The sequence below is a fragment of the Mesoplodon bidens genome (assembly GCF_964165515.1).
Source record: "Mesoplodon bidens genome assembly, chromosome: 6".
In the NCBI taxonomy this organism is placed as follows: Eukaryota; Metazoa; Chordata; class Mammalia; order Artiodactyla; family Ziphiidae; genus Mesoplodon; species Mesoplodon bidens.
The window spans coordinates 22864682-22878453 of NC_138162.1; the positions used below are offsets into that span (position 1 = coordinate 22864682).

The following is a 13772-nucleotide window of genomic DNA, read 5'->3' on the forward strand; positions in this document are numbered from 1 at the left end:
CCCAGTGTAAACTAAGTTTACCTTCAACTTAGAGGTGGGAGGGACCTGCCTAAGGTCACCTAGCTCGAGAGAAGAATCTAGACCAGGCGCTCTCAAAGAGGCTTCTCCCTCTCTGGGATTCCCCGAGTCCACCAGCCAAGCCGTCTGCCGCACCGGTCCTCGTCCCTTTGCTGGGTCTCGGCTCCGTTCCCGCGCCACGTGGCACATGGAGGGTGTCCTCCGAGGTCAGGGGGAAAGGAGGCGGAGCCCGGGCTAAACCTCGCCCCGGAGCATCATGGTAGATGTAGTTTTTCTCGCCAGCACAGAAAGGCGCTAACTCTCCCCGGTTTTGCTCGGTAAGTAGCATATCTTCTGTGCAAGTCATTCAAACATGGTGTCCCCTGTCACAGATGCTGCTTGAGTATCTCTGAAAGAAGCCGTTGGGGGGAAGGACCAGAGCAAGACAGGCACATCAAGGGGAAGGGGAAGGGAAAGGGTTAATAGTTGTTACGCATGCGTACAGAAGGCCTGGTGGGTGGGCGGGACGGAAGACGACTCCCGGGAGCTGTGTTTTCCCCGGAAGTGCCTTCCCTTCTCCCGGGTCCGCGCGGACGCGGTTTTCTTACCTCATTTGTCCTCGCCCCTCCCCGTCCCTCTACGCGTTTTGGTTCCTGGTTGGTGCTTCCTGGTCGCAGCCGCGGCAGTGAGTATGTGTGTGACGGACCCCGAGTCGTCTGCGGCCGGGGGACCCCTGCCCGCTCTCCGCCTCGCCCGCTGGGCTGTGGAACTAGCGCGTGTCCCCTCGCCGGCCTCCGCGTTCCCCCTGTGTCCCTTAACTCGTGGCGGGGCTCGGCTTGTGGCCTCTCAGTCGAGCTCTGCTTCACGCGACTCCGCGGACCGGCTGGGCTTCTCCCTTGCCCTCCAAGGCCTGAGGCCGTGGTTCAGAAATGGCTGGGCGCCCATGGCCTCGGTGAGGAGTGGCGTTTCTGCCTATTTTACCTCCACCACTCCCCGAGGTTCCCCTGTCTTTTAGGAAAGCCGGTCAGTCAGTTAAACGTGAAGAGAGCTTGGCCTTTGAGGACCGAACAGTCCTGGGCCAAATCCAGCGTCAGCAGTCAGAAGCAGCAGCTGCAGCTGTGGAGACAGAAAAATTTCGGGAGATGGGCCCCTTCCCCCACGTAAAACAAGGAAACTTGGACTGTGTTCAATGATTCCCTTTATCCTCCACATCGTAGCCGGCAGTTAACTTCAACTTTAAGAGTTGCATCTGTAGTGGGAAAATTGGCTGAGTGGAGAGTCAGCAGGCCTCCGTTCTAGCCGGGGCTCCACCACCAATTCTCGCTGGTGACTCCAGATATCTTCTCTTTAGGCTGTATTTACCTTGATTTCAGATTACGGGGTTGAATTAGGAGATCTTTTATGCGCAATGAATAAATAAGCTTCTCAGTCCATTTCTCAATGTATAAAATGAGTGTTCAATTTAATGACTTTCAGGTCCCTTCCAAAACTCTGTTGTGTTTTGAATTTTTCGGCTGTGTGTATATTTCAGACGGTATTGTGCTTTGGGGATAATTCACTATCGCTGTTTTCAGGAGAGTCTGAGGGTGGGGAATAAACTGTGGAAGAAGTGGAAGTGAGGATTGTACAATAGCTTCAAGGATAAGATACTGTGTAATAACAGGAAAAAGGGCTGAGGGAAAGGAGAAGGAAGTGTTTTGAGATAGGATTAGTTATTCTATAAAGACTTTATGTCAGGAACAGCTGGACTTGTCTGAATAAATTTAGCATTATTTTCTCCCACCAGCATCTTGTATTCTGTCTGAATTTTTTTGTGACCATTGTTTCCCACATTTGAATTCTATGTCCCAGTTTGATTTACTTCAAATTGAAAGCCCCATTCGAAGAGTGGGCAGAAATTTTAACACTAGAGTCAGTAGTGTTTCAAATCTGTCACTATCAGGATAGCTCACTAAGTCAGAAATTTTAATTTGAAATTAAACTGTTAATCACGTTCTAAAGAAAACTAGGCTTGATATCAAGCTGTGAATTTGATTTAAATTTCCTTGAGATGGATAACTATCTCATCAAAAAGAAACATCTAGGCTAAAAGTTCTTTGAAGAGAAATAAGAGCACAAGGACTGAAATGACCAGTTGGTAGACTGTTAGAGCAGAAATGTTGTCTTTAAAGATTGTATAATAAAATCTGAAAGCTTAAATAAGCCTTAAGTTGTCTAAGTTTAAAAAAAATCAGCGAATGAATACTGCTTTCACTTTTGAACAGCGAGAGCCTTTGCAGTTATTCTCTATAGCTGTTTTATATTTGTTAAGCCATTTAAATTCTTCAGAGAAGTTTTATTCCCAAACTGATATTTTAAGTTCTTACATAAGAGCCATCTTTTTTGGTCATGGCATTGCTATAGCCTTTGTGTACCAACTTGGGAAGCTCTTGGATGGTAAACTGACAAATTCAAATGTATGCTTTTCTTTCCAATTAAAATGCCTCTTTTATAGTTTTTAAACTCCACGGAAATAAAATGGGTATTTGTTATGTAAATTTAGGTGTTAGAACCACTGCAAATTTAGCTTTGAAGGAAGGTTTTTTTTTTTAATCTTTATTCGAAATGATTATTATTATTTTTTTAATCAGGGAAATGTGAATCAGTTTTAGCTGTGTTCTTAACCAGCTAAGTAACTTTGGATAGGCCTCCTTATCTCTCTGGACCTCAGTTTCCTTATATGTAAATTGAGGAGGTTGGTGAGATAATCTGAAAGGTCTCTTTCAGATTTAAAATTTTGTGACTCTCTTAGGGACTTTATGTTATCTAGTTAAGTATGCTTGAGAATTGTGTACAATGATCAAAAAGCTGAGAAGTCCTTTTCAATCAAGACAGTTATATACATATATATTTTTTTCACATTCGTCCTTGGAGTATGAATTTAAAAAGCTAACTAAATGCGATTGAATGTAATTAAAGTAGTAACATAAACCAAAACAGCCTCAGGCAAACCTTAACTCTGGCATACATAAGCTACATAAATAGAAGAGCCGGTTATGCTGAGCACAATTTTCAGTACAGAAGGGACAAAATCCTCTTAAAGGCCATAGGGGCTAAATTGTTAAATTCATTTTTCTACATTTCAGGGAAAGAGATAAACCCTTAGACCCAAGGAAGTCTGTTTTTATTTTATTTCTGTAGTTTATTTTTGGCATACATTCACAGGTGTGCCTATGGCTCTATTCTTAATCCCTTTCCTTTGGGATGGCTCCAAGAGTAGTACAAATTTGTAACTCTGTAATTTAGCTCTTTAATTTTTTCTGTGCTGCACCGGAATTATGTTTTATCTTAAGTCCACACTGGATCCTCAAGATGGATCCAGTGAGGATTTTGAAGGAAGCATAATTCCTTTGGCTTCTTTTAGAATTAATTTACCTATTAAATAAAAAGGAAAGGATTCATCTTTTATTTGTATTCCTCTGAGGCTAACATTTCAATATAAACTGATAAATGCTATGAGCATTACTTTTCAGACAGCCACATTCAACTTGTATGACAACAGCATAGCAACCTGAAGGACAGTGCAAGAAGGGAACAGGTATATTTTACTTTTTAGAAGGAAAAAAAAGGCATTAAAACTTGGGTCTCCCCCCCAGCTTTATTGAGATACAATTGATAAATAACATTGTTTAATTTTAAGGTGTACAACATGATGATTTGATATATGTATACATTGTGAAATGATTACCACATTAAGGTTAGTTAACACATCCATCACCTCACATCTTTTTTTTTTTTTTTTTCCCATCACCTCACATCTTAACCTTTTTTTGTGTGTGGTTAGAACATTTAAGATTTACTCTCTTAGCAGATTTCAAATATACAATATTGTTAACTCAGAACTTTTAATCATCTTTTCCCCCCAGCTTTATTGAGATATAATTGACATATAACATTGTGTAAGTTCAAGGTGTACAACAAAAGTTGGTTTCTTTATTTCTGTAAAACAAGAAACTCCAGCATGAGTGTAGTACATTTTTGGCTCTTGTTCATTTGATTTTTGGAGTCAGCAGGTTGTATCACCAAAAGTACCCTGACATGTTGGGCAGAGAATTGATAAACTAAGAAAACAACTAGTCTTTCTAAATTGTATCTGTATAGCTAGAAGTAGAGTAGAAAGAATAAATTGTCATTTTTAATTGTTCTCTATACTGTGCCTGATTTTTTTTTTTTTTAACAAAAATGAGTTTTTTCCCAGCACTCTCATTTTGATCAGTGTTCCATTAGTACCTAATTGAAACATCTGTGTAGATTTTTGGTTGATGATATGAGAATCTTTGAAATAGTTGGAGACAACTACGAAATTCATCTCATCATAAGTTTCATATTTTAGACACATAATTAGATTTATTAGGGCTTTAGAACAAATACCTGATGATGTTATTCATTTATTTATTCATTTGGTAGTTCAGCAGACCTTTATAGAGGTCTTGCTAAATGCCAGTTACTCTGCTTGGTTTTGGGGATCCATTGTTTAACAAAGCGCATATAGTTCCTGCCCTCCTGGGGTATGTGATTTGTGCTTGTGGGAGATTTACATTGCACTAGTAATTAGAAATGTGAATGTTTTGAAATGTAAAGTGCCATGGAAACCTATAAAGGGTCGACAGTTTAATCTGGTGGGTCAAGGAAAGCTTCCCCGAGGAAGTGATATTTAAACAGAGTTGAAGGATGAGCAGGATTTACTATGCTCACAGTAGGAGAGTAAAGTGCTCCTAAAGCTGAGTTTTACCTCTATTTTAGGTCTTCAGTTAGTTTGTATTTCATACATATCTTTATAGGTAGCACAGAAATAAACTAGGTTTATCAGCTATTTTTATGTACTTTTGGTCAAAGATCAGAAGGCCTGGAGATTAATTTTTTAATTGAGAAGACAAATATACACCAAAACAGTAAATATGATAATTATGTCCTTTTGTGGATTTTAGTCATAATTGAAGTAATATTCCTGTGTGAGAATGTATACCAGAAAAGATGAGATACAGAACCAGAACCAGGGAAAAGGTGAAGAATGGATGGAATAGTAGTGAGAATGACCTAAAATATTTTTTGTGATTTTTAACATTGTGGAGAAAAAGTGATTGGTGTCTGAAACAGTGGATCTCAACCTGTTTTTCCTTTCTAACATACTTGTGAAGTATAACATTTCCATTAATAACTGTAACTCAGTTTGTTGGCAGTAATTTTCATTTGGGAGGGGCTGAGCATTATTAGAGTGTGTCATAACAATTTAGGAAATCTTGAAAAATGGTACTACTCTAAGAGAAAAAGGTATTTTAATATGTCATTGAGAAAAATGGCCTTCACAGAAGTTAACTCTAAGAGGTGGTATCATTATGCACTGAACAGGCATGATCTGAGCTGTTAAAATATACTCTTTCTATGACTTTCTCTTTTACAGCATCAAGGTTACTGACTTTCCATGATGTTTGGTGGCTATGAGACCATAGAAGCATATGAAGATGACCTTTATCGTGAAGAGTCATCTAGTGAACTGAGTGTTGATAGTGAGGTGGAATTTCAGCTCTACAGCCAAGTTCATTATGCCCAAGATCTTGATAATGTCATCAAAGAGGAAGAACATGAAGAGAAGAACTCTGGGAATTCTGAATCATTCTGTAGTAAACCAAATCAGAAGAACTTAATTATCCTTTCAGATAGTGAGGTCATCCAGCTATCAGATGGCTCAGAGGTCATCACACTGTCTGATGAAGATAGTATTTATAAATGTAAAAGAAAGAATTTCAGAGTCCATGCAGAAGAAAAGACCCAAGGTCCTCCTGCTTTTCTTCACTCTAATGAGTTGGCAGATAAGAAATGCAAGAGGGATATTGAGAAGACTAAACCTGGAGAGAGATCAGGTACAATCCAAGAGGTCATGATTATAGAGGTCAGTTCAAGTGAAGAGGAAGAGAGCACCATTTCAGAAAGCGATAATGTGGAAAGCTGGATGCTGCTGGGATGCGAAGTTGATGATAAAGATGACGATATCCTTCTCAATCTTGTGGGGTGTGAAAAGTCTGTTAATGAAGGTTAGTATCATATTGGCCATTATGAAAAGTAGTATCATCTTTAATAAGGAAGACGGCTTTTCCTAAACAAAAGACCATTAGGGTCTGCTCCATTTAATTCCTCACCTTTTGGTCTTGTTTTTTGGCTTGTTTTTCATGAGACTCTTTTACCAGTGGCCACTTTAATGGTGGTCTGTCTGAACATCAGAAAAGTATGTCAGAATATCAAAGACACTCTGCTTCTGCTATAAGCAAATTCATAACTGCTTCTTCCTGTTTGGCTAGAGCCAGTTCTGGACCTGAAATCTTAGTTCCCCTCTCTCTCTGCTTGGTACCACAGGTGAGTACTCCATCCAACTCTGACATTGGCCCTATGCTCTTATTTGGCCAACTCTGTTGGTTCTGCCTCTTCCTAAGTGATTTGCTTACCCAGGAGGTAGCCATATAGCAAGCATGGGGAATGCCTGGTATACAGAAGATATGGAATTAGTATTAAGATTTTTAGGAACTCCATAATCAGTAATGTAGAAAACTACGAAGAGCTGTAAGTCTACAGTAGACTGTAGGAGAGAATGCAAATTCTTGAGAGCCACATAATCAAGAATTGAAATTTTGGTGTTAGTTTTGTTTCTGTCACATGTAGTCATCTTGTATTGATGCTTATCCTTTTAAAAAGTCCCTTTCATTTTTCTCCCTTTATGCTTAATGTGTAGTCTCTTGCAATATTTTCCTAAATGATCTTTTGTATCTTCCCTGTATGCTGTTGTTAAATTGATAGTCTTGAAATGCCCTTTACTCAGTACTTTACTGCTGCTCCAAAACCTTTAATGGCACCTACTTGTCCTCAGAAGAAAATGCTGATATTGAATGTAGATGAAGCTTTGGAGCCCCAGAGATTGACAAACTTTTTTTTTTAAAGAGCCAGGTAGGAAATATTTTAGGTTTCCAAGCCATAGGATCGCCTAACTACTTAACTTTGCCCTTGTTGTAGGAAAGCAGCCATGATATCTTAAAAAATGAGATGGCTATTTCAACAGAATCTTATTTACAAAACAGGTGTCTGGCTCAGGCTGTAGTAGGCCAGCTCTGAGAATTTGACACCAAAAGGAAGAAAAGAAATAGAATAGTAGCTAGAACATAGAGCAGAGTCAAGTAAAGTTTTGTCAGAATAAGAGAGAGTTGATAATGTTTTTAGGTGGAAGGGGAAAATCTCTTGAAGGAGAGATTAAACCAGTTTGGTGGATTGGGGTAAGGGAGGCAAATAAGAGATGGGCTCAGGTATATTGTCTGAATTAGTCTTAAAAGGGAAGAGACATTTAATTGCTAAATTACCAAATATTTATAGAGGTGGAGAAGAAAGAATAAATTCAGATGGATTGAGGTAGGTGAGGGAATATATGAGGATGTGTTTGATTTTCTTGGGAAAATGGAAGTGGGTCTGGAATTGGGCAGGGGATACTTAGAGGCTTAGAGTGTGGGAAAGATGTTTAGGTGTTATGGGGAATACTGTTAGGCAGTGGATCCCAATATGTTGAAGATGACAACTTCAAAAAAATTTGTGGACCCCCTGCCCCACATAACTATAGTTATATTTTTAGTATTTGTTAATTGAGAAAATGCATATTAGCAAAATACTATTCAGTACACTCATACATGACTTTGTATTTTATTAACCACAACATTGTCTACACATTTGAAAAATACTGTATAAGGCCTGTCTGCAGCATATATGGCCTATATAAAGCATGCCTCTGGCTACCCATTGTGATAACTAATTCTCCAGCTCCCAGGAGTCTGAAGCTCATAGGTTGGAAATCATTGTGCTAACAAATCAACAATAAGAGAATAAAAGCCTTGCTTAAAAGTAGTATTCAATCAAAATTGAAACAATGTGAACTTGTAATGAACTCACTCTGAAGGATTTCATAACTTTTTCCAGTAATACCTGGGGCAGGGTGACAGAAACCAAAAGATCCAGGGTTAGGCAAAACATTACAGAAAGTCAAAATAGTCATTTAGCCTATTCCTTCTCTAAATTGCCTTCCCGTAACATGACACCTAGTTTCATCAAATACTAATGTGTTCATTATGATCAGCCACTTTTCTTGAATTCAGGTTCTCTATGTCCATCGTGCCAAATATTTCCATTTGGGTATCTTATTGTTATTTCACATTTACATACTGAAAAGCTTGATAAATTGAAAAGAAAGCTTATCTTTCCACAGAAAGAGGAGCAGGTTAACTGGATGGTGGCTCATAATGTAACTAGGGTTTCTCAGGGCAAAATGAAAGGGATTGATGAGGGGTGGTGAGGATGGGGTTAAGGGTAGCTGAGCCATATGGAGATGAGGATTCTAGAGGAAAGGGAATGATGGACTTAGGTATGGCTTTTAGGAATGAAGAAAAAGTTGGTGATCAGGTATATAGAGAAATCTCTGGAAAACAATTTTAGTATTTTATGTTATAGACAATAAAAAACATGGATGTTCTTGAACTGTATTTTGGGGGGATTATTTGTTTATTTTTTATTGAGGTGAAATTAACACTAACCATTTTAAAGGTTCAATTTGGAGGCATTTAGTACATTCACAATATTGTAGAACCATTACCTATATCTAGTTCCAAAACACTTTCATCACATCCAAGGGAAACGCCAAAATGTTTTCACCACATCCAAAAGAAACCCTGCACCGATTGAACAGTCACTGCTCATAACCTCCTGCCCCAGACTCTGACAAGCACAAGTCTGCTTTCTGTCTATGGATTTACCTATTCTGGATATTTCGTGTAAATAGAATCATCCAGTATGTGACCTTTTGTGTCTGGCTTCTTTCACTTAGCATAATGTTTTGGAGGCTTATGCATATTGTAGCACGTATCAGTACTTCGTTCCTCTTTTAAGGCTGAATAATATTCTATTGTATACCTGCATTTTGTTTATCCATTTATCTGTTGATGGACATTTGTGTTTCTACCTTTTGGCTGTTGTGAATAGTGCTACTCTGGACATTCATGTACAGGTATTTACTTGAATACTTGTTTTGGGTATTCTTTTGGGTATAAACTAGGAATAAGATTACTGGCATTTCTCTGTTTCACTTTTTGAGGAACTGCCAAACTTTTCCACAGTGGCTGTACCATTATACATCCCCATCAGTAATGTATGAGGGTTCCAATTAACTGCAGTAGTTTTTATGATTACTTGTCATGTTGGACATTTCTATTTGATTGACTGGTAGGCTCTTTGTTATTTCTTAGCAACATTGGTAAAAATATTTATTTAAGACCTAAGTAATTCCAAGTAATTCTTGATTCCAAACAGTCAGTGTATGTTCCTCCTATCTATATTGAAATTTATCCCTACTCTGCTCCTTGATCTACTAATGCCATAATCCTATATTTTTTTCTAGTTAATAGGCAATGTATTCAGTACTGATGCCTATTTGAATGTGTTGTTACTTTCTAATCATTATTATCCCATTCATAAATAGACCTCGGGGTAGATCTGGTTCAGTTTGTATAATAGTCTTTAGAGAAAAGATTTTTTCATGTCAGTGGAAGTTTGTGGAAATTCTGGCATACTTTTGAAATGATGATGATTGTTAAACAGCAACAATAATGATTTTGTGTACTGCTCCCCCTCCTCTGCAAACCCCTCAAACTGTGGCATATTTGAAATATTAATATAATATAAGAGAAGAGATTAGCAACTCCTTGAGGACAGGTCTTTTCCTCAGAAGCCTTCTTGATACTATTTAGAGTAATTCTTTGCCATATGTATTACTTTGTTTTTCATTAATTGCTAAATGATCAAACACTTACTGAGCAGCTACTCTATATAGAATACATAGAGGGGATTTAAAGTGGTAAAAGACATAGTTTTAGCCTTAAGTGGCTTGGTGTTTCATTGAAGAGACAAAATATAATAAGCTTAAGTAATTTATGGAAGTCTCTTCTTAACCATTGGAGTTAAGTCTCTCAAAATCCTGGGGATAGGTGTGGTTGAAAACCTAAAACTTTTTTAAAAATAGGATTAGTGAATTTGAGGTAGTACATGAAGATCTGAAGGACTATGTAAGTACATCCATATTTTCCATTGTTAAGTTTGTAGTAATGAGTGCAGCACCACTCTTGCTCTGTGGAAATGTGAGGCTCTTTCGCACTACTTCAGTTTCAGTGAGATGTATAAACGTTTGTTTTGCTTTAATACACAATTAGAATACACGATCAGGCAGATAATATACAACCAGGAGACATTTTTTCCCTCTTTTTTTCTTCCTCTAAATGTTTAATACTTTTCTGATTTTATGATCTGAAGCTGTCGGTTAGCTTCCTTGGGTTCCATGGAGGCCTTGGTGATGTAGCACTTAGGTGGTGTGCTCAGCCTAGCTTTCCTCAGTATGTACAGCTTTATGATGAGGGCTCTGCTTATAATAAGTCCATGCCAAAACACAGGGCTTCAGTACCTGTTACATATGACTCTCAGCCCTCGCTACTGATGGGTGTAGGAGTTTATTTCTAAAGTCTAGAAACAAACTTCATTTGCTTCACTTTCTTTACTCTTTCCTGATGCTTCTTTATGTAAATGATACCTGCTCTGTCATTTGTCCTCCTTTTAAAATTCTCACCCTTTACTTTCTTTAGTTTATTATCCCCAGTAGGAGTGGCTTGCAATTCTCATTTATTAGAAAGACAGATTTCTTGGTTGAAGAAAAGATGCACCAAAGGAAATCAGCATGTTTTTTAATTTGTGAGGGTGATCTCTAGTTTGGGAAGGATTATTGTGTATGACAGCCAAATGATGGGAATAAGTGCTGTAGGAGTTTATACATTAATAATCACCAACTTATTTTCCTGCAGAGGGAAGGGATATTATTAGCTCTCGGAGTAATTGTTAAATCTTTGTTAATTTTTAACTATGGAAATATTTTTTTTTTTTTTTTTTTTTCTGTGGTACACGGGCCTTTCACTGTTGTGGCCTCTCCTGTTGCGGAGCACAGGCTCCGGACGCGCAGGCTCAGCGGCCACGGCTCACGGGCCTAGCCGCTCCGCGGCATGTGGGATCTTCCCGGACCGGGGCACGAACCCACGTCCCCTGCATCGGCAGGCGGACTCTCAACCACTGCGCCACCAGGGAAGCCCATATGGAAATGTTAAAGTATACAAAACTGGAATGTCGTAATCGTCTCACTGTTCCATAAACCAGCTTCAACAATTATCAACTTATGACCAATCTTTTCTCATATGTAACTCCATGTCCCTGTATTATTTTGAAGCAAATCACAGTCATCATATCATTTCATTCATTTATTTATATACGTATACGTACATATATACATTTCAATATGTATTTCTAAAAGATAAGTTTTCTTTTTAAGAAACAATATTATTATCACACCTAAACAAATTACCAATAATTCTTTTATCATTAAATAACCAGCCTTCAGATTTCAGCCTTCAGATTTCCCTGATGGGCTCTTAATTTTTTTCCCTACAGTTTATTTGAATCAGATCTATTTATTGTAGTTGGGTGGTAACTTACGTCCTTTAATCTTAGGTTCCTCTATCTCTTTTTTCTATGTGTTTTTTTTCTTCCTAATAATTTAATTGTTATACTAACTGGATTGTTTATTCTCTAGAATTCCCTGAGTTTGAATTTTGTGATACTGTTTAACATACTCCACTGTCCCCTGTATTTCCTATGCATTGGTAGTTAGATCTAGAAGCTTAATTAAATTCAGGTTTCTCTCCCTGTGATTGTGCTATCAACTAGACACATAGATAGGTTCATTTGTTTGATTTTGCTTTTCATATGTTAATATTTAGTATTACCTTTTAAAAATTCAGTTTGTTTCATAATTATGTAAAATATTTAGAATGTTCCAAATTCAAATCAGTAAGACAAGGTAAAAAATATTCAGAGACGTCTACCTTCTGTCCAGTCTTCATCCTGTTCCCACCCTTCCTCTTAGGGGTAACTGTTAAGAGAAAATTGATAGTTTGTCCTTACATTAAAAAAATATAAGCAAATATGTATATATCTTCATATCCTCCCTCCCCCTTCTTGAAGTAAACAGTAGCATATGATCTACACTTCGCTCTACCTTGTTTTTTTCTCTTAACACTATATCCTGGAGATCAGTCCATAATAGTATCTAAAGATATTTCTCATTTCTACGACTATGGACTATTTTTGTGTCTTCTACACTAATCTGAGCTGGACACATTAGGCATGTAACAAATACTTTTTGGAAGTGAATGAATAGTAATTTTAAATAGTTGATGAATAATATAATTGTTACAGTTTTAAAATGTATTTTAAATAAATGTATTATAATCTAAGTCCACTTTCAGAAGCATGCTTTATACCTATACTTATACTCCTGGTCTTACTGTTTCTTTCTCATTTAGTAATTTTGAAAGATTTAGATTTAGCAAAAAATTAAATAGGTTCAGATTTTAAAAGGAAAATACCTTTTAAAGAATGAAGAGTTCAGCATTTTTAAAAGTGGAAGAAACCTGTTAGTTCCTAGTGTATGTGACTCTTAGGGTGTAGAACTTTACATTAATGTAGAACTCCTTCAGTATGTACAGTTGGGTACATTGTTCTTTTATAATAGTTTGTCAGCATTTGGCACATAGTGGGTACCTAGCAAATCTTGGGTGAATTTAATTGAAGTTCTACCTTTCCGTATAGAATAGTGCTCTTTACATAGTACTACATGAGGTTGAAGTGAAATTATGGCTTTAGTAAAGTAAAATCATGAAGTAATTGATTGAAATTGAAGTATAATTATGGCTTTTAACGACTTAGTGCAGTAAGTCTTTTAACTGTTTTTGTGTCAAGTCCCTTTCACCCCTAAAAAATATGCACAGAAAAGTTTTGGATACATTTTCAGAAGTTGAAGAACTCATCTAGAGGCAATTGCTGAATCCCTGGTATTTATAAGGCACTCAACCAAGACTTGATAACTAATTAAAATTTGAGTAGAGTGGGTTACCTACTTGAATTTCAGTTTTTCAAATACGTCATATTTTATTTGATCTGGGTCTTTATATATGTCTGGATCAGTTTCTACCTTGCCTGGCTGATACCTACTCATCCCTCAAGTCTTAGTTTAAAGCTTACTTCTGAAATGAGGTAATGGACATAGGTTCTCAGTGGTGGCTACTAGGTCTTTTACAGCTCCATAGTTGATTACCTGTGACTTTGGGTAACTTAATTCCTTTATTGGGAAAATAATAAATTTTATTTCATTAAGGTTATAAGCTAAAATGAGACAATGGATAGACTAAATTAATGTAATAGGAAAATATTTGACAGAACTCCTAACTACAGGATAAGTTCACTATCACTGTGGCAAGCATGGGCATATAGCTTCCACTTGGTGTTTTTACATTCGAAATTCTCAGATTTTTTGGTGAACCCAAGTTGCTTTTGAACAACATGTCTCTAATATGGCACTTAATTTGAATAAATTTTACTTGATTTAGTGACATTTTATGATCTACTAGTTAAAACCTAAATCTGAAGTCTTAAAATCAATCCAACAATTACTTACTGGATGCTTACAGTGTACAGGCACTATACCGTTAAGGTGTTGGGATTCAAGAAGTGCTATGTAGTCCCTGCCTTTAGAAACCTTAAAGTGCATGACAATATGGAGAGTCCACTCTATTACCAGAGTTAAATACATTTCTACAAATACAAGAGATGTCCCAGCA

The 13772-nt window shown here is 37.4% G+C and overlaps 1 protein-coding gene across 3 annotated transcripts in view; it reads left to right on the forward strand.

The window, feature by feature from the left end:
- The first annotated feature begins 625 nt into the window (after positions 1–625).
- Positions 626–13772, forward strand: part of ZCCHC7 (zinc finger CCHC-type containing 7) — a 243653-nt gene continuing 230506 nt past the window's right edge. The window contains exons 1-2 of one of the 3 annotated variants that reach the window (XM_081236168.1): positions 626–682; positions 5438–6068. In XM_081236168.1, coding sequence (XP_081092294.1) covers positions 5459–6068 — 610 coding nt within the window. In that variant the 5' untranslated portion in view covers positions 626–682; positions 5438–5458. The other 2 variants (XM_081236167.1, XM_081236169.1) reach the window with 2 other exon arrangements.